General features: G+C 42.4%; 1 protein-coding gene across 1 annotated transcript in view; it reads left to right on the top strand.

Annotated features, from left to right (window-relative positions):
• Window positions 1–16954, top strand: part of LOC139534704 (NACHT and WD repeat domain-containing protein 2) — a 90201-nt gene that overhangs the window by 25298 nt on the left and 47949 nt on the right. The window contains exon 2 of the mRNA XM_071334087.1: window positions 2643–2731. Coding sequence (XP_071190188.1) covers window positions 2643–2731 — 89 coding nt within the window. The remainder of the gene's footprint in view (window positions 1–2642; window positions 2732–16954) is intronic.

Raw genomic sequence — 16954 nt, 5'->3', positions numbered from 1 at the left:
TTGCATAACAGAAAAGAAGCCCGTGTCATCCAAAAGCCCCCAAAAAATGATCTAACCCTAAAAATAGTGTCCTAGTTTTGTAGCACGAACCAGTCTTGAGCAGGGGACATATTTGAGTGTGACACATTTGTGTTTGATGTGTTCCATCATCACAGGGACTGTTCTTCTCCTGGGCATGTTCTGTTTTTAACTGTCTGTCCATCCAGACCTATCCCCCTCCGGAGAGAGAGAGGGAAAGAGAGGGAGAAAGAGAGAGAGAAAGAGAGAGAAAGAGAGAGAGAGAGAGAGAGAGAGAGAGAGAGAGAGAGAGAGAGAGAGAGAGAGAGAGAGAGAGAGAGAGAGAGAGAGAGAGAGAGAGAGAGAGAGAGAGAGAGAGAGAGAGAGAGAGAGAGAGAGAGAGAGAGAGAGAGAGAGAGAGACTGGATGGGCTCTGTCCTATCCAATTATTGTAACCCAGGGGTGGGCAGTGGGAAGGAGAGAAAGACAGAAGGAGGGATGAGGAATGAAAGTGGAATAGAACAATGACCCATAGAGTCACTAGTCTAAGATACCCTTCCCACCCTAACTATGCCATGCCACGTACCCTACATACAGTTTATTCCACTCAGTGTTTTTGATTCAGAAGATGACGCCATGAGCCATTTTTTTTGTCTCTTTGTCTCAATTTGCACACTCTCACCTAGAATTTGCGAAGAGCCAATAATGGCATTCTTGGCAGATTTAGCTACTATTGATGTTGAGGTCTGTAAGTGGGAAGTCTGTCACGTTCTGACCTTAGTTCCTTTTTTATGTCTTTATTTTAGTTTGGTCAGGACGTGAGTTGGGGTGGACATTCTATGTTGTTTTTCTATGTTGTTAGATTTCTATGTGTTGGGCCTAGTCCGGTTCTCAATCAGAGGCAGGTGTCAGTCGTTGTCTCTGATTGGGAGCCATATTTAGGTAGCCTGTTTTTCATTGTGTGTTGTGGGTGACTGTTTCCTGTTGACGAAGAAGAGGAGACGAAGAAGAGGAGATCCGTTACAAAGTCGGCCCGTTATGATGACGTCATCTTTCTGAATGAAGGATATAGTCTTTTAATGTAACGGTTGTACACTGCTCTCAGAACGGCCTCAATTCTTCGGGGCATGGACTCTACAAGGTGTCGAAGCGTTCCACAGGGATGCTGACTCCCATGCTTCCCACAGTTGTGTCAATTTGGCTGGATGTGGTGGACCATTCTTCGTACACACGGGAAACTTGATACACAGCGTGAAAACCCCAGCAGCGTTGCAGTTCTTGACAAAAAAACGGTGCGCCTGGTACCTACGAACATACCCCCGTTCAAAGACACTTAATTATTTTGTCCTGCACATTCACCCTCTGACTGGCACACATACACAATTCATGTCTCAATTGTCTCAAGGATTAAAACTCGTTATTTAACCTGTCTCCTCCCCTTCATCTACACTGATTGAAGTGGATTTAACAAGTGACGTCAATAAGGGATCATATCTTTCACCTGGTCAGTCTATGTCATGGAAAGAGCAGGTGTTCCTAATGTTTTGTACACTCAGTGTATATTCATGCTTTCTCGGGTCAATGTTGCGACCATATGGTGGTATGTACTGAATGTATGTATCATACAGTGAGAAAGCACTTCATTCATACTTATCAATGTGTTATCTCTGATATTAATCAATGTATTATCTCTGATACTAATCAATGTATTATCTCTGATAATAATCCATATATTATCTCTGATATTAATCAATGTGTTATCTCTGATATTAATCAATGTATTATCTCTGATATTAATCAATGCATTATCTCTGATACTAATCAATGTATTATCTCTGATATTAATCAATGTGTTATCTCTGATAATAATCAATGTGTTATCTCTGATACTAATCAATGTGTTATCTCTGATTCTAATCAATGTATTATCTCTGATACTAATCAATGTGTTATCTCTGATAATAATCAATGTATTATCTCTGATACTAATCAATGTGTTATCTCTGATAATAATCAATGTGTTATCTCTGATACTAATCAATGTGTTATCTCTGATAATAACCCATGTGTTATCTCTGATACTAATCAATGTGTTATCTCTGATAATAATCAATGTGTTATCTCTGATACTAATCAATGTGTTATCTCTGATACTAATCAATGTGTTATCCCTGATACTAATCAATGTGTTATCTCTGATATTAATCAATGTATTATCTCTGATACTAATCAATGTGTTATCCCTGATACTAATCAATGTGTTATCTCTGATATTAATCAATGTATTATCTCTGATAATAATCAATGTTTTATCCCTGATAATAATCCATGTGTTATCCCTGATACTAATCAATGTGCTATCTCTGATAATAATCAATGTGTTATCCCTGATACTAATCAATGTATTATCTCTGATACTAATCAATGTGTTATCTCTGATATTAATCAATGTATTATCCCTGATACTAATCAATGTGTTATCCCTGATACTAATCAATGTGTTATCCCTGATAATAATCAATGTGTTATCTCTGATAATAATCCATGTGTTATCTCTGATAATAATCAATGTGTTATCCCTGATACTAATCAATGTGTTATCTCTGATAATAATCAATGTGTTCCCGCTGTCATCTTGTTTTCAGACACAGAAGCGGAGAGGAACGCACTGAAAGAGCATGTCTACCCCAAACTACGGGACTTCTGCAGAGAGAATTATGGGATTGAGTTCCAGGTAATATAAAATGTCCCTTTTTTTCTATTTGGCTGTCTTGCAGTGGAAGAAAGATGTTTTTAAACATATCCGCAGCGACGCTCAGGTTAACTCATAACCTGCAACCTCCCCTGTGGTTACATCCGTAGAGCGGCGGGTTTAGGGTCATGAAATATTCTGTGAATGAAAGGGGGGGGTTGGTTGTGGTTCGGTTGAATAAAGAAGAAAACAATACCTTTAAAAAAAAATCATAAATGTATCATTCTTGTGCAATTTATATCTATAGGCTACGTTGAGGTTTTTCTTTGATTGTTTTTAGGCTATCTGCCATTGAGCTTTAGGGCCTACCTTTACGCAAACCTAACAGCCGACACACCAATTGCAAAAATCCTTTTGGGAACGAGCAGAAAAAGTTAACATTGATCCACTGAGGCAATGTTAGAGTTTAGTCCAATAGGAGGAAAGCTGTGGAATGGAGAGTTGAAAAGGAGGGAGGGTCAGAACAGTAATGTTTGGGAAAGATTTTAAGGGGTAGAAGAGGATGATGGCAGTGCCTATTTTATGTGTGATGATTGTGAGGCGCTATACAAATTCGACAGTCAAGATGGGGACTTCAAAATAGGCCCACGGCACCTCAAGGGAACTCTAGCCTACTGTTCAGGTTAAATGGAAACTGAAATCTAGACACTGACTGTAGGTCTATAACCTCTCACATAGTCCCTATTAACTCCTGCGGAATTAAGCATTTCTTGCAGGTAAATGATACATGAAATGTACATTTTGACTCAGGAACAGGAGTGGATAAAAATGATTTCTTCCTTTCAGCATCTTGAGAGCATGCGAATGCGCAGTTAGGGACCGTCTGTAAAGGTGTTGTCTTTATCAGCATCATAAAATCATATAGTATTTCAAAGAAAACTCAAAACCTGTTTTTTGCTTTGTCATTTTGGGGAATTGTGATGTCATTATGGGATATTGTGTGTAGATTGATGAGGAAAAGCATTTATTTAATCCATTTTAGAATAAGGCTGTAAAGTAACAAAATGTGGAAAAATTCAAGGGGTCTGAATACTTTCCGACTGCACTGTAGTATTTCAACCACATAAAATATGCATCTGGGCCGAACTGAAATCTTACCAGAAACATGTGGGTAGTTTTCACAGTTTCTATTTGCTTACTGGTCAAACTAAACTGAGTCATTTTAAAATTTAGCACAGAAAATCGTAAACAAAATTGTGCATTTTCTCCCCGGTCTCTAAACGTCATTGCTCCAAGAAAAAAGCAGAGATGACAGAAATAAGCAGAGATGACAGAGAGAACTTTATTGGTATAAACTATATTGAAGTATTCATTCTATCATTTATGACATTATTCTGGTGAGCAAGGGATTATTTAGTCTTCTAGGACAACATAATGACAGAAGAGAAGCTGCTTGTATCTAAGGGAGTAAACATGATTTATAATAAGGGTTACATGGAGGAAATTGGACCACTCTGAAATGAAAATGGAAGGCCCTCCTTTCAGCACAATATATTTTACCTAAATCCTCCTTGAACGTTTAAAATGTTTGACCTTCCCCTATACCCCAAAATAATACTGTCACTTCTTGGACAGACCCAAGCCTTAGATATGCAGTTTTAGAAACTGTTCTTCGTCCTGTAAGCATTACATGGCAACGTAGGAATATTGATAACGCACAAGTTTTGGAGGCCATAAGGTTGTAGGTTAGCAGACCACGGTGGACAAGACTAGGGGTGGGAAAATATCCTTTATAGTCAAAGCAGGTCCGAAAAGAAATAGCATTTTATTAACATTTCATGCAATTTTACATAATTTTACATATTAGCAGAATATTCTTTAATACCACACAAATTACTGGAATTCCAGGCTAAGAATGGACAGAGAGATAAGCCTATGTGTTCCTCTGATCCTATTGTTTCAATGCCAAATCAGTGTGTCTTTGTTTTTAACAAAAATGTCACTGTTTGCACATAATTCAATCTGAGATGTCATTAGGAATCTGAGCTTGGTACTTTCAAAAGTTAGGTCTACCTTTCCACCCAAGACAGAGTAGTTCTACCTTTCCACCCCAGACAGTGTAGGCCTACCTTTCCACCCCAGACAGAGTAGACCTACCTTTCCACCCCAGACAGAGTAGGCCTACCTTTGCACCCCAGACAGAATAGTGCTACCTTTCCACCCCAGACAGAGTAGACCTACATTTCCACCCCAGACAGAGTATGATCTACCTTTCCAACCCAGACAGAGTAGGGCCTACCTTTCCACCCCAGACAGAGTAGGCCTACCTTTCCACCCCAGACAGAGTAGACCTACCTTTCCACCCCAGACAGAGTAGGATCTACCTTTCCACCTCAGACAGAGTAGGACCTACCTTTCCACCCCAGACAGAGTAGGACCTACCTTTCCACCCCAGACAGAGTAGGACCTACCTTTCCACAGCAGACAGAGTAGACCTACCTTTCCACCCCAGACAGAGTAGACCTACCTTCCCACCCCAGACAGAGTAGTCCTCCCTTTCCACCCAGACAGAGTAGGCCTACCTTTACACCCCAGACAGAGTAGGACCTACCTTTACACCCCAGACAGAGTAGGGCCTACCTTTCCACCCCAGACAGAGTAGGTCTACCTTTCCACCCCAGACAGAGTAGTCCTACCTTTCCACCCCAGACAGAGTAGTCCTACCTTTCCACCCCAGACAGAGTAGACCTACCTTTCCACCCCAGACAGAGTAGTCCTCCCTTTCCACCCAGACAGAGTAGGACCTCCCTTTCCACCCAGACAGAGTAGGCCTACCTTTACACCCCAGACAGTGTAGGACCTACCTTTACACCCCAGACAGAGTAGACCTACCTTTACACCCCAGACAGAGTAGGTCTACCTTTCCACCCCAGACAGAGTAGGACCAACCTTCCTACCCCAGACAGAGTAGGCCTACCTTTCCACCCCAGACAGAGTAGTCCTACCTTTCCACCACAGACAGAGTAGACCTACCTTTCCACCACAGACAGAGTAGTCCTACCTTTCCACCCCAGACAGAGTAGACCTACCTTTCCACCCCAGACAGAGTAGGCCCTACCTTTCCACCCCAGACAGAGTAGGACCTACCTTTCCACCCCAGACAGAGTAGGCCCACCTTTCCAACCCAGACAGAGTAGGCCCACCTTTCCACCCCAGACAGAGTAGGACCTACCTTTCCACCCCAGACAGAGTAGGACCTACCTTTCCACCCCAGACAGAGTAGGACCTACTTTCCACCCCAGACAGAGTAGACCTACCTTTCCACCCCAGACAGAGTAGGACCTACCTTTCCACCCCAGACAGAGTAGGACCTACCTTTCCACCCCAGACAGACTAGGCCTACCTTTCCACCCCAGACAGAGTAGGCCTATCTTTTCACCCCAGACAGAGTAGGACCTACTTTCCACCCCAGACAGAGTAGACCTACCTTTCCACCCCAGACAGAGTAGGACCTACCTTTCCACCCCAGACAGAGTAGGACCTACCTTTCCACCCCAGACAGAGTAGGACCTACCTTTCCACCCCAGACAGACTAGGCCTACCTTTCCACCCCAGACAGAGTAGGCCTATCTTTTCACCCCAGACAGAGCAGACTTTAACTGCTCCTCTTCCGTGGTTTAACCTAACAAGAGAAGAGTTTCCCTAAAAGCTGTCTGATTTTAAACATACAGAAAGTGAGTACCTTAATCAATTGATAGTGACAGAATTAGAACACTTGTATTCATTGTATCTCTTTATTGTCTCCTTGGACACAGAAGGTTGTATCTCAGCCTCTGATAGATGGGCTATAGGAGGTTGTATCTCAGCCTCTGATAGATGAGCTATAGGAGGTTGTATCTCAGCCTCTGATCGATGGGCTATAGGAGGTTGTATCTCAGCCTCTGATCGATGGGCTATAGGAGGTTGTATCTCAGCCTCTGATCGATGGGCTATAGGAGGTTGTATCTCAGCCTCTGATCGATGGGCTATAGGAGGTTGTATCTCAGCCTCTGATAGATGGGCTATAGGAGGTTGTATCTCAGCCTCTGATCGATGGGCTATAGGAGGTTGTATCTCAGCCTCTGATCGATGGGCTATAGGAGGTTGTATCTCAGCCTCTGATCGATGGGCTATAGGAGGTTGTACCTCAGCCTCTGATAGATGGGCTATAGGAGGTTGTATCTCAGCCTCTGATCGATGGGCTATAGGAGGTTGTATCTCAGCCTCTGATCGATGGGCTATAGGAGGTTGTATCTCAGCCTCTGATCGATGGGCTATAGGAGGTTGTATCTCAGCCTCTGATCGATGGGCTATAGGAGGTTGTATCTCAGCCTCTGATCAGATGGGCTATAGGAGGTTGTATCTCAGCCTCTGATCGATGGGCTATAGGAGGTTGTATCTCAGCCTCTGATCGATGGGCTATAGGAGGTTGTACCTCAGCCTCTGATCAATGGGCTATAGGAGGTTGTATCTCAGCCTCTGATCGATGAGCTATAGGAGGTTGTACCTCAGCCTCTGATCGATGAGCTATAGGAGGTTGTACCTCAGCCTCTGATAGATGAGCTATAGGAGGTTGTATCTCAGCCTCTGATCGATGGGCTATAGGAGGTTGTATCTCAGCCTCTGATAGATTAACTACAGGAGGTTGTATCTCAGCCTCTGATAGATTAACTACAGGAGGTTGTACCTCAGCCTCTGATCGATGGGCTATAGGAGGTTGTATCTCAGCCTCTGATCGATGGGCTATAGGAGGTTGTATCTCAGCCTCTGATCGATGGGCTATAGGAGGTTGTATCTCAGCCTCTGATCGATGGGCTATAGGAGGTTGTACCTCAGCCTCTGATCGATGAGCTATAGGAGGTTGTATCTCAGCCTCTGATCGATGGGCTATAGGAGGTTGTACCTCAGCCTCTGATCGATGGGCTATAGGAGGTTGTATCTCAGCCTCTGATCGATGGGCTATAGGAGGTTGTATCTCAGCCTCTGATCGATGGGCTATAGGAGGTTGTATCTCAGCCTCTGATCGATGGGCTATAGGAGGTTGTACCTCAGCCTCTGATCGATGAGCTATAGGAGGTTGTATCTCAGCCTCTGATCGATGGGCTATAGGAGGTTGTACCTCAGCCTCTGATCGATGAGCTATAGGAGGTTGTATCTCAGCCTCTGATCGATGGGCTATAGGAGGTTGTACCTCAGCCTCCACGTATCCATTTTGTAAATTTCGATCAATCCCTAGTTATAGACAAGTTGACTGTCAAATAGCCTACCAGAATGTCGGAAATTATAAGCAGAAACATATCCAAATTAGGCAACAAAAAAAAAGAAAATGCACTCCCTGTCAAAAAATCGTTACGCCATCTCTGACTGTAGCCTACAGCGCATGTTCTACATTAGCGGGTTAGGGTCGGGTCCAGCCCTCTGATTGTCACTTTATCACATCTAGTCAGGTGGTTGCGGATGGGTTATTAGCAATTGCTGGGAAACAAACAGCTGACCCGCGCACCGCTAATATCCCCTCAAACCAGGCTTTCAATATTGATCGAAAAGATGTTTAATATTATTTAAATCCCTGTCTTGTCTGGCCCAATGATGAAAGCAGACGCAAACTCAGCAACGTGCCTTGAAGGGTCCCACGAGCGAGCTGCACACAGGGGCCCTGTCTCTTTAAGGCAGACAGGAGAGCAGTAGAGATAAGGATGGATGGTGAATGCTGCAGGATATCTCTCTTTGATAAGACTGTGTGTTTGTGTGTGTGTGTGTGTGTGTGTGTGTGTGTGTGTGTGTGTGTGTGTGTGTGTGTGTGTGTGTGTGTGTGTGTGTGTGTGTGTGTGTGTGTGTGTGTGTGTGTGTGTGTGTGTGTGTGTGTGTGTGTGTGTGTGTGTGTGTGTGTGTGTGTGCGTGTCTCTTCCCTTTGTTGTTTCTCCCTACCTACCCCATTTTCCCCATGGCTCTCACCGATCTGGGATCATTTACATTGCAAATGGCTGGTGTGGCACTGCGCAGGGAGATTTTATCAAAAGATGTTTGTTAAACAAATCCAGGAGAGCCCCCGGAGTAAAGTCGCGGTCCGATTTTTCTGAGATTGTTCTTGGATGATTTGTCAAGCTTTTCCCTTTGGTATCCGACATGTGATGCTTTGTGGGGCCGAGGGACCTCGGAAACGGTTCCCGAAGCGGCACCAGCATGACCTAATGCAAATGACCTGCTGAGACTGTATGGTTTGATAGTCAACAGCTCACCCCTTTGAATGTACTAAACGTTGAGAGTCCTGAAGCGTTGGGTGTGTTTTAGGATTGTCGTTGATTGACACCTAACAGGGCCTCTTCTCAGGAAAACATTACAATAATAGGTTGTGCTGGCTTTTGTTCCAGACCAGCAAGAACACATCTGATGCAGGTAGTCAAGTGCATTTGCCTGACGACTCAAACTGAATTCTTCCACTGCTCTATGTTCGCTACTTACCTCAGTCTGAGACTGTTGTCGTTGAAGACCTTTGTGGTGATGTCAAAAAAAATGAGGGGTGTTGTACAAAAACAACGTTATCAGCGATTGGATCATCTCGAACCAGTCAGAGTATCAAAGCCAATGTCTCTGGCCCAACCACATCGGTTTCTGGGACAAATGAGACGGTCTAGAACGTATTTCCATTCTAGTGTTTGGTTTTCGCTAGGCATGATGGGACCCATGTCGTTCAAAAAGTTATACTTTTGACTCATCTGTCGATAGAACATTCTTCCCGATAGTCTTGGTGATCATCCAGGTGCTTTTTGGCAGAGATGGGTCCCATTATGTCTGGAGAAAACATAATACTGCATTCCACAGTAAGAATCTGGTGGTGGTACAGTAACATGGTGGTGGTACAGTAACATGGTGGTGGTACAGTAACATGGTGGTGGTACAGTAGCATGGTGGTGGTACAGTAGCATGGTGGTGGTACAGTAACATGGGGGTACAGTAACATGGTGGTGGTACAGTAACATGGTGGTGGTACAGTAACATGGTGATGGTACAGTAACATGGTGGTGGTACAGTAACATGGTGGTGGTACAGTAACATGGTGGTGGTACAGTAACATGGTGGTGGTACAGTAACATGGTGGTGGTACAGTAACATGGTGGTGGTACAGTAACATGGTGGTGGTACAGTAGCATGGTGGTGGTACAGTAACATGGGGGTACAGTAACATGGTGGTGGTACAGTAACATGGTGGTACAGTAACATGGTGGTACAGTAACATGGTGGATGGTACAGTAACATGGTGGTGGTACAGTAACATGGGGGTACAGTAACATGGTGGTGGTACAGTAGCATGGTGGTACAGTAACATGGTGGTACAGTAACATGGTGGTGGTACAGTAACATGGTGGTGGTACAGTAACATGGTGGTGGTACAGTAGCATGGTGGTGGTACAGTAACATGGGGGTACAGTAACATGGTGGTGGTACAGTAACATGGTGGTGGTACAGTAACATGGTGATGGTACAGTAACATGGGGGTACAGTAACATGGTGGTGGTACAGTAGCATGGTGGTACAGTAACATGGTGGTACAGTAACATGGTGGTGGTACAGTAACATGGTGGTGGTACAGTAACATGGTGGTGGTACAGTAACATGGTGGTGGTACAGTAACATGGTGGTGGTACAGTAGCATGGTGGTGGTACAGTAACATGGTGGTGGTACAGTAGCATGGTGGTGGTACAGTAACATGGTGGTGGTACAGTAACATGGTGGTGGTACAGTAACATGGTGGTGGTACAGTAGCATGGTGGTGGTACAGTAACATGGTGGTGGTACAGTAACATGGGGGTACAGTAACATGGTGGTGGTACAGTAACATGGTGGTGGTACAGTAACATGGGGGTACAGTAACATGGTGGTACAGTAACATGGTGGTGGTACAGTAACATGGTGGTGGTACAGTAGCATGGTGGTGGTACAGTAGCATGGTGGTGGTACAGTAACATGGTGGTGGTACAGTAGCATGGTGGTGGTACAGTAACATGGTGGTGGTACAGTAACATGGTGGTACAGTAACATGGTGGTACAGTAACATGGTGGTGGTACAGTAACATGGTGGTGGTACAGTAACATGGTGGTGGTACAGTAACATGGTGGTGGTACAGTAACATGGTGGTGGTACAGTAACATGGTGGTGGTACAGTAACATGGTGGTACAGTAACATTGTGGTACAGTAACATGGTGGTACAGTAACATGGTGGTGGTACAGTAACATGGTGGTACAGTAACATGGTGGTACAGTAACATGGTGGTGGTACAGTAACATGGTGGTGGTACAGTAACATGGTGGTGGTACAGTAACATGGTGGTACAGTAACATGGTGGTACAGTAGCATGGTGGTGGTACAGTAACATGGTGGTGGTACAGTAACATGGTGGTACAGTAGCATGGTGGTACAGTAACATGGTGGTGGTACAGTGACATGGTGGTGGTACAGTAACATGGTGGTGGTACAGTAACATGGTGGTACAGTAACATGGTGGTGGTACAGTAACATGGTGGTACAGTAACATGGTGGTGGTACAGTAACATGGTGGTGGTGGTACAGTAACATGGTGGTGGTACAGTAAGATGGTGGTGGTACAGTAACATGGTGGTGGTGGTACAGTAACATGGTGGTACAGTAACATGGTGGTGGTACAGTAACATGGTGGTACAGTAACATGGTGGTGGTACAGTAACATGGTGGTGGTGGTACAGTAACATGGTGGTACAGTAACATGGTGGTGGTGGTACAGTAACATGGTGGTGGTACAGTAAGATGGTGGTGGTACAGTAAAATGGTGGTGGTACAGTAACATGGTGGTACAGTAACATGGTGGTGGTGGTACAGTAACATGGTGGTGGTGGTACAGTAACATGGTGGTACAGTAACATGGTGGTGGTGGTACAGTAACATGGTGGTGGTACAGTAACATGGTGGTGGTACAGTAACATGGTGGTGGTACAGTAACATGGTGGTGGTACAGTAACATGGTGGTGGTACAGTAACATGGTGGTACAGTAACATGGTGTTGGTACAGTAACATGGTGGTTGTACAGTATCATGGTGGTGGTAGTGTGATGGTTTGAGGATGCTTTGGTGCCTCAGGACCTGGACGACTTGCCTTTATAGAAGGAACCATGAATTCTGCTCTGTATCAGAGAATTCTACAGGAGAATGTCAGGCCATCCGTCTGTGAGCTGATGCTGAAACGCAGGTGGGTCATGCAGCAAGACATTGATCCAAAACACATAATCAAGTCTACATGAAAATGGCTAAAAGGCAACACATTTTAAGTTTTGGAATGACCTAGTCAAAATCCAGACCTAATCCCAATTCAGATGTTGTGGCAGGACTTGAAATGACCAGTTCCTGCTTGAAAACCCACAAATGTCCCTGAGTTAAAGCAGTTCTGCATGGAAGCGTGGGCCAAAATCCCTCCACAGTGATGTGAGAGACTGATCAACCACTACAGGAAGCGTTTGGTTGGAGTCATTACAGCTAAAGGAGGCACAATCAGTTATAGAGTGAAAGGGGGCAATTCACTTTGTTAATTAAATAAATAAAATAAGCATCCATTTTTTTGTTATTTGTGAACTCAGGTTCCCTTTATCTAATATTATGTTTTTGTTGAAGATCTGATAACATTCAGTATCAAAAATATGCAAAAATAGAGAAAATCAGAAAAGGGGCAAAGTGCCTGGACACGGCCCTTAGCTGTGGTATATTGGCCATATACCACAAACCCCTGAGGTGCCTTATTGCTATTATAAACTGGTTACCAATGTAATTAGAACAGTAAAAATAAATGTTTTGTCATACCTGTGGTATACGGTCTGATATACCACAGCTGTCAGCCAATCAGCATTCAGGGTTTAAACCACCCAGTTTATAATTAAAAATGTTTCTATTTTCTACTCTTTCTCATCTTGTTTTTCATTGTTGGGGCCCGTTAGTAAGTATTTCACTGTCACTGTTGTTTGAAAAGCATGTGACAAATAAAAGGTGATTTGATTTGATATAAAGAAGTAGAGATAGGCCTTCTACGCAACTCTCCATTTGTGATTTTACACTGATACAGGAAAAGAACTGTTTGATACAGGAAAAGAACTGTTTGATACAGGAAAAGAACTGTTTGATACAGTAAAAGAACTGTTTGATACGTAAAAGAACTGTTTGATACAGGAAAGGAACTGTTTGATACAGGAAAATAACTGTTTGATACAGGAAAAGAACTGTTTGATACAGGAAAAGAACTGTTTGATACAGTAAAATAACTGTTTGATACAGTAAAATAACTGTTTGATACAGTAAAATAACTGTTTGATACAGGAAAAGAACTGTTTGATACAGGAAAAGAACTGTTTGATACAGGAAAATAACTGTTTGATACAGGAAAATAACTGTTTGATACAGGAAAATAACTGTTTGATACAGGAAAAGAACTGTTTGATACAGGAAAAGAACTGTTTGATACAGGAAAAGAACTGTTTGATACAGGAAAATAACTGTTTAATACAGGAAAATAACTGTTTGATACAGGAAAAGAACTGTTTGATACAGGAAAAGAGCTGTTTGATACAGTAAAAGAACTGTTTGATACAGGAAAATAACTGTTTGATACAGGAAAATAACTGTTTAATACAGGAAAAGAACTGTTTGATACAGTAAAAGAACTGTTTGATACAGGAAAAGAACTGTTTGATACAGGAAAAGAACTGTTTGATACAGGAAAATAACTGTTTGATACAGGAAAATAACTGTTTGATACAGGAAAAGAACTGTTTGATACAGTAAAAGAACTGTTTGATACAGTAAAAGAACTGTTTGATACAGTAAAAGAACTGTTTGATACAGTAAAATAACTGTTTGATACAGGAAAATAACTGTTTGATACAGGAAAATAACTGTTTGATACAGGAAAAGAACTGTTTGATACAGGAAAAGAACTGTTTGATACGTAAAAGAACTGTTTGATACAGGAAAAGAACTGTTTGATACAAGAAAATAACTGTTTGATACAGGAAAATAACTGTTTGATACAGGAAAATAACTGTTTGATACAGGAAAATAACTGTTTGATACAGGAAAAGAACTGTTTGATACAGGAAAAGAACTGTTTGATACAGGAAAATAACTGTTTGATACAGGAAAAGAACTGTTTGATACAGTAAAAGAACTGTTTGATACAGTAAAAGAACTGTTTGATACAGTAAAAGAACTGTTTGATACAGTAAAATAACTGTTTGATACAGTAAAATAACTGTTTGATACAGTAAAATAACTGTTTGATACAGGAAAATAACTGTTTGATACAGGAAAAGAACTGTTTGATACAGGAAAAGAACTGTTTGATACAGGAAAAGAACTGTTTGATACAGGAAAAGAACTGTTTGATACAGGAAAAGAACTGTTTGATACAGGAAAAGAACTGTTTGATACAGTAAAATAACTGTTTGATACAGGAAAATAACTGTTTGATACAGGAAAATAACTGTTTGATACAGTAAAATAACTGTTTGATACAGGAAAATAACTGTTTGATACAGTAAAAGAACTGTTTGATACAGTAAAAGAACTGTTTGATACAGTAAAAGAACTGTTTGATACAGTAAAAGAACTGTTTGATACAGGAAAATAACTGTTTGATACAGGAAAATAACTGTTTGATACAGGAAAAGAACTGTTTGATACAGGAAAATAACTGTTTGATACAGGAAAAGAACTGTTTGATACAGGAAAAGAACTGTTTGATACAGTAAAAGAACTGTTTGATACGTAAAATAACTGTTTGATACAGGAAAATAACTGTTTGATACAGTAAAATAACTGTTTGATACGTAAAATAACTGTTTGATATAGGAAAATAACTGTTTGATACAGTAAACATTTGTTTTGATAGAAGTGCTAATATCAGTAGGCACACAGTTACACACACACACACACACAGAAACACACACACTCATCAAACACACAAACACACACACAATTAAACACATCCGTCACACACACACCCATCAAAGCACACACACTCCCGTCACCACAAGAGATGACAATTACAATAGCAGCTCTCCCGCTACAGTTGTGGGATATTGTTTAACGGCTGTCAGTCAAACGTCTCTAACAATACCAGCTACTGAGGAGAGAGACAGACGAGGTGAAACTCGATTTCAGATTGTGTTGACTATTTAGGCACTCTGTGATGCAGTGGCTTTTGAAGTAAAAGAAATAAACGTGTCATTTTAGCTTTGTCGAAAGCCCGAGAGTGGGAATATATCCTCCGCACAAGGCGACGGCTTCAAAAAAAACACTTTCAGAGCTGAGCTGTGTTTTCAGAATTATTTAAGCCTCTCAAAGTGTTTTCTAAAGAAGAAAGCACGTCAACAATGTATCTTTCCTCAAACCAGCTTAGCTGTAGGCTTGATATGCAGACCTGCTTTGTTGTTCTGAGGAGTAATTTTAGTATAATTCTTTTAGTGCTTTCAAACACAAAACAAACACAATTCTAGGATCGAACGCTGTAAGACAGAAAAGGTGCAGTTTTCCTCGTCTTCCTTAACATGCCCTTGTTAACCAACAGATTTTCAGTTATGCTAAATTAAATTTTGCACCTCTAAGAGACGGGGTTGGTGAAAACTTGTTAAGTAGTTAGTAGAAAGCAGAACTGAAATTGAATGTGGATAGTCACGTACTGTATATTCTCTCTCTCTCTCTCTCTCTCTCTCTCTCTCTCTCTCTCTCTCTCTCTCTCTCTCTCTCTCTCTCTCTCCCTCTCTCCCTCTCCCTCTCTCTCTCTCTCTCTCTCTCTCTCCCTCTCTCTCCCTCTCCCTCTCCCTCTCTCTCTCTCTCCCTCTCCCTCTCCCTCTCCCGGCATTGCACCAGCGTCTCCGTTCGTTCACTAAAACTCAAAAGGAAGAGCGGTAGTGACGGTTGCCGTCATCCAATTATACAATTATATATTATATACAGCCACTTAGCACACAGACAATTCAAAACCAGCCCCAAGATCATTTTCCTTTCCACCTTCGTCATTATAATACGGTAAAACCATGTCTTTCCTGCGCTTACATCTTCATTCTGGACCTTAACATGATGACCTTCACCCACGGATGAGCCAAAATGTCAGGCGTTTACCTTTAATTGGCCCTAAGTGTCAGCGACTGGCAAATAGTTGGATCTGTAACATTAGCGGCTGTCTGAGCCAGAATGGGTAATTGAGAGATATTTTGTGGTTTTCTACCTCCATCTCCCTCCAGGTTTCTTGTGGAATGTTAGAGTGTCTCCGGCTGTGATTAAAAAAATAACACTGAAGCGGGTTTGTTGTTGATTTAGATGTAAGAGCAGATGAGTTAATTGTAGCTCACATTGATACGAGGTTTATAATATTGAATCGCATGCTTAGTAAAATACACCACACTATTGTTTGCGTTGGTAATTGGTAGATCAACAGTCATTAGATATGAACTGTATTTCAGGAGGTGGCATTTATTTATCAGTGTTATTTTGCCTCAGAGGGATTCTGTTGGTTGTTCTTTTCATATTTTCTGCCTGATTTCATACCCTTTCCTTCCAGATATGGAGGCCTAATCCTCAGTTCTAATAGTCTAACATCCTATAAAGAATTTTTTTTTTGCTTATTTTGCACTTGACCTGCTGCGAGCGAACGCCTTTCAAGGGCACTAGCAAGCTGCTTAACTGAAGTTGCCTCGGCCTCTTATGTAAGCTGCCACAACCCCTCCTACCACAGAAGGAGGGAGGGAGGGAGGGAGGGAGGGAGGGAGGGAGGGAGATAGGGAGATAGGGAGGGAGGGAGGGAGGGAGGGAGGGAGGGAGGGAGGGAGGGAGGGAGGGAGGGAGGGAGGGAGGGAGGGAGGGAGGGAGGGAGAGAAGGATGTAGAGAGAGATACAGGGGTAGGGTGGCAAAAAAAACTTCCAATAAATCCCGGTTTAAGAATTCCCGGAATCAGGAGGGAATAAGCAGGAAATCCAGGATCCTCAAAACAGGATTTCTGGAAAAACAGGGAATTTATTGGAAGTTTCCGGAATTTTACAACCCTATACTGGAGAGATTTTATATGATGTCTTCACTGTGTAAACCTTCCTTGGGATCTGAAAGGTACTATACAATGAAACATAAGTCATTGTTATCATTATGGCTAATGGCGAGGAGACGGACATTGAGGACTAGAGATATGACACAGAGAGAGAAGTGGAGAGGG

Source organism: Salvelinus alpinus, chromosome 11, assembly GCF_045679555.1.
Source record: "Salvelinus alpinus chromosome 11, SLU_Salpinus.1, whole genome shotgun sequence".
NCBI classification, from domain to species: domain Eukaryota; kingdom Metazoa; phylum Chordata; class Actinopteri; order Salmoniformes; family Salmonidae; genus Salvelinus; species Salvelinus alpinus.
Note: the sequence above shows the minus strand (reverse complement) of the source record. Positions and strands in the feature narration are given on the sequence as shown.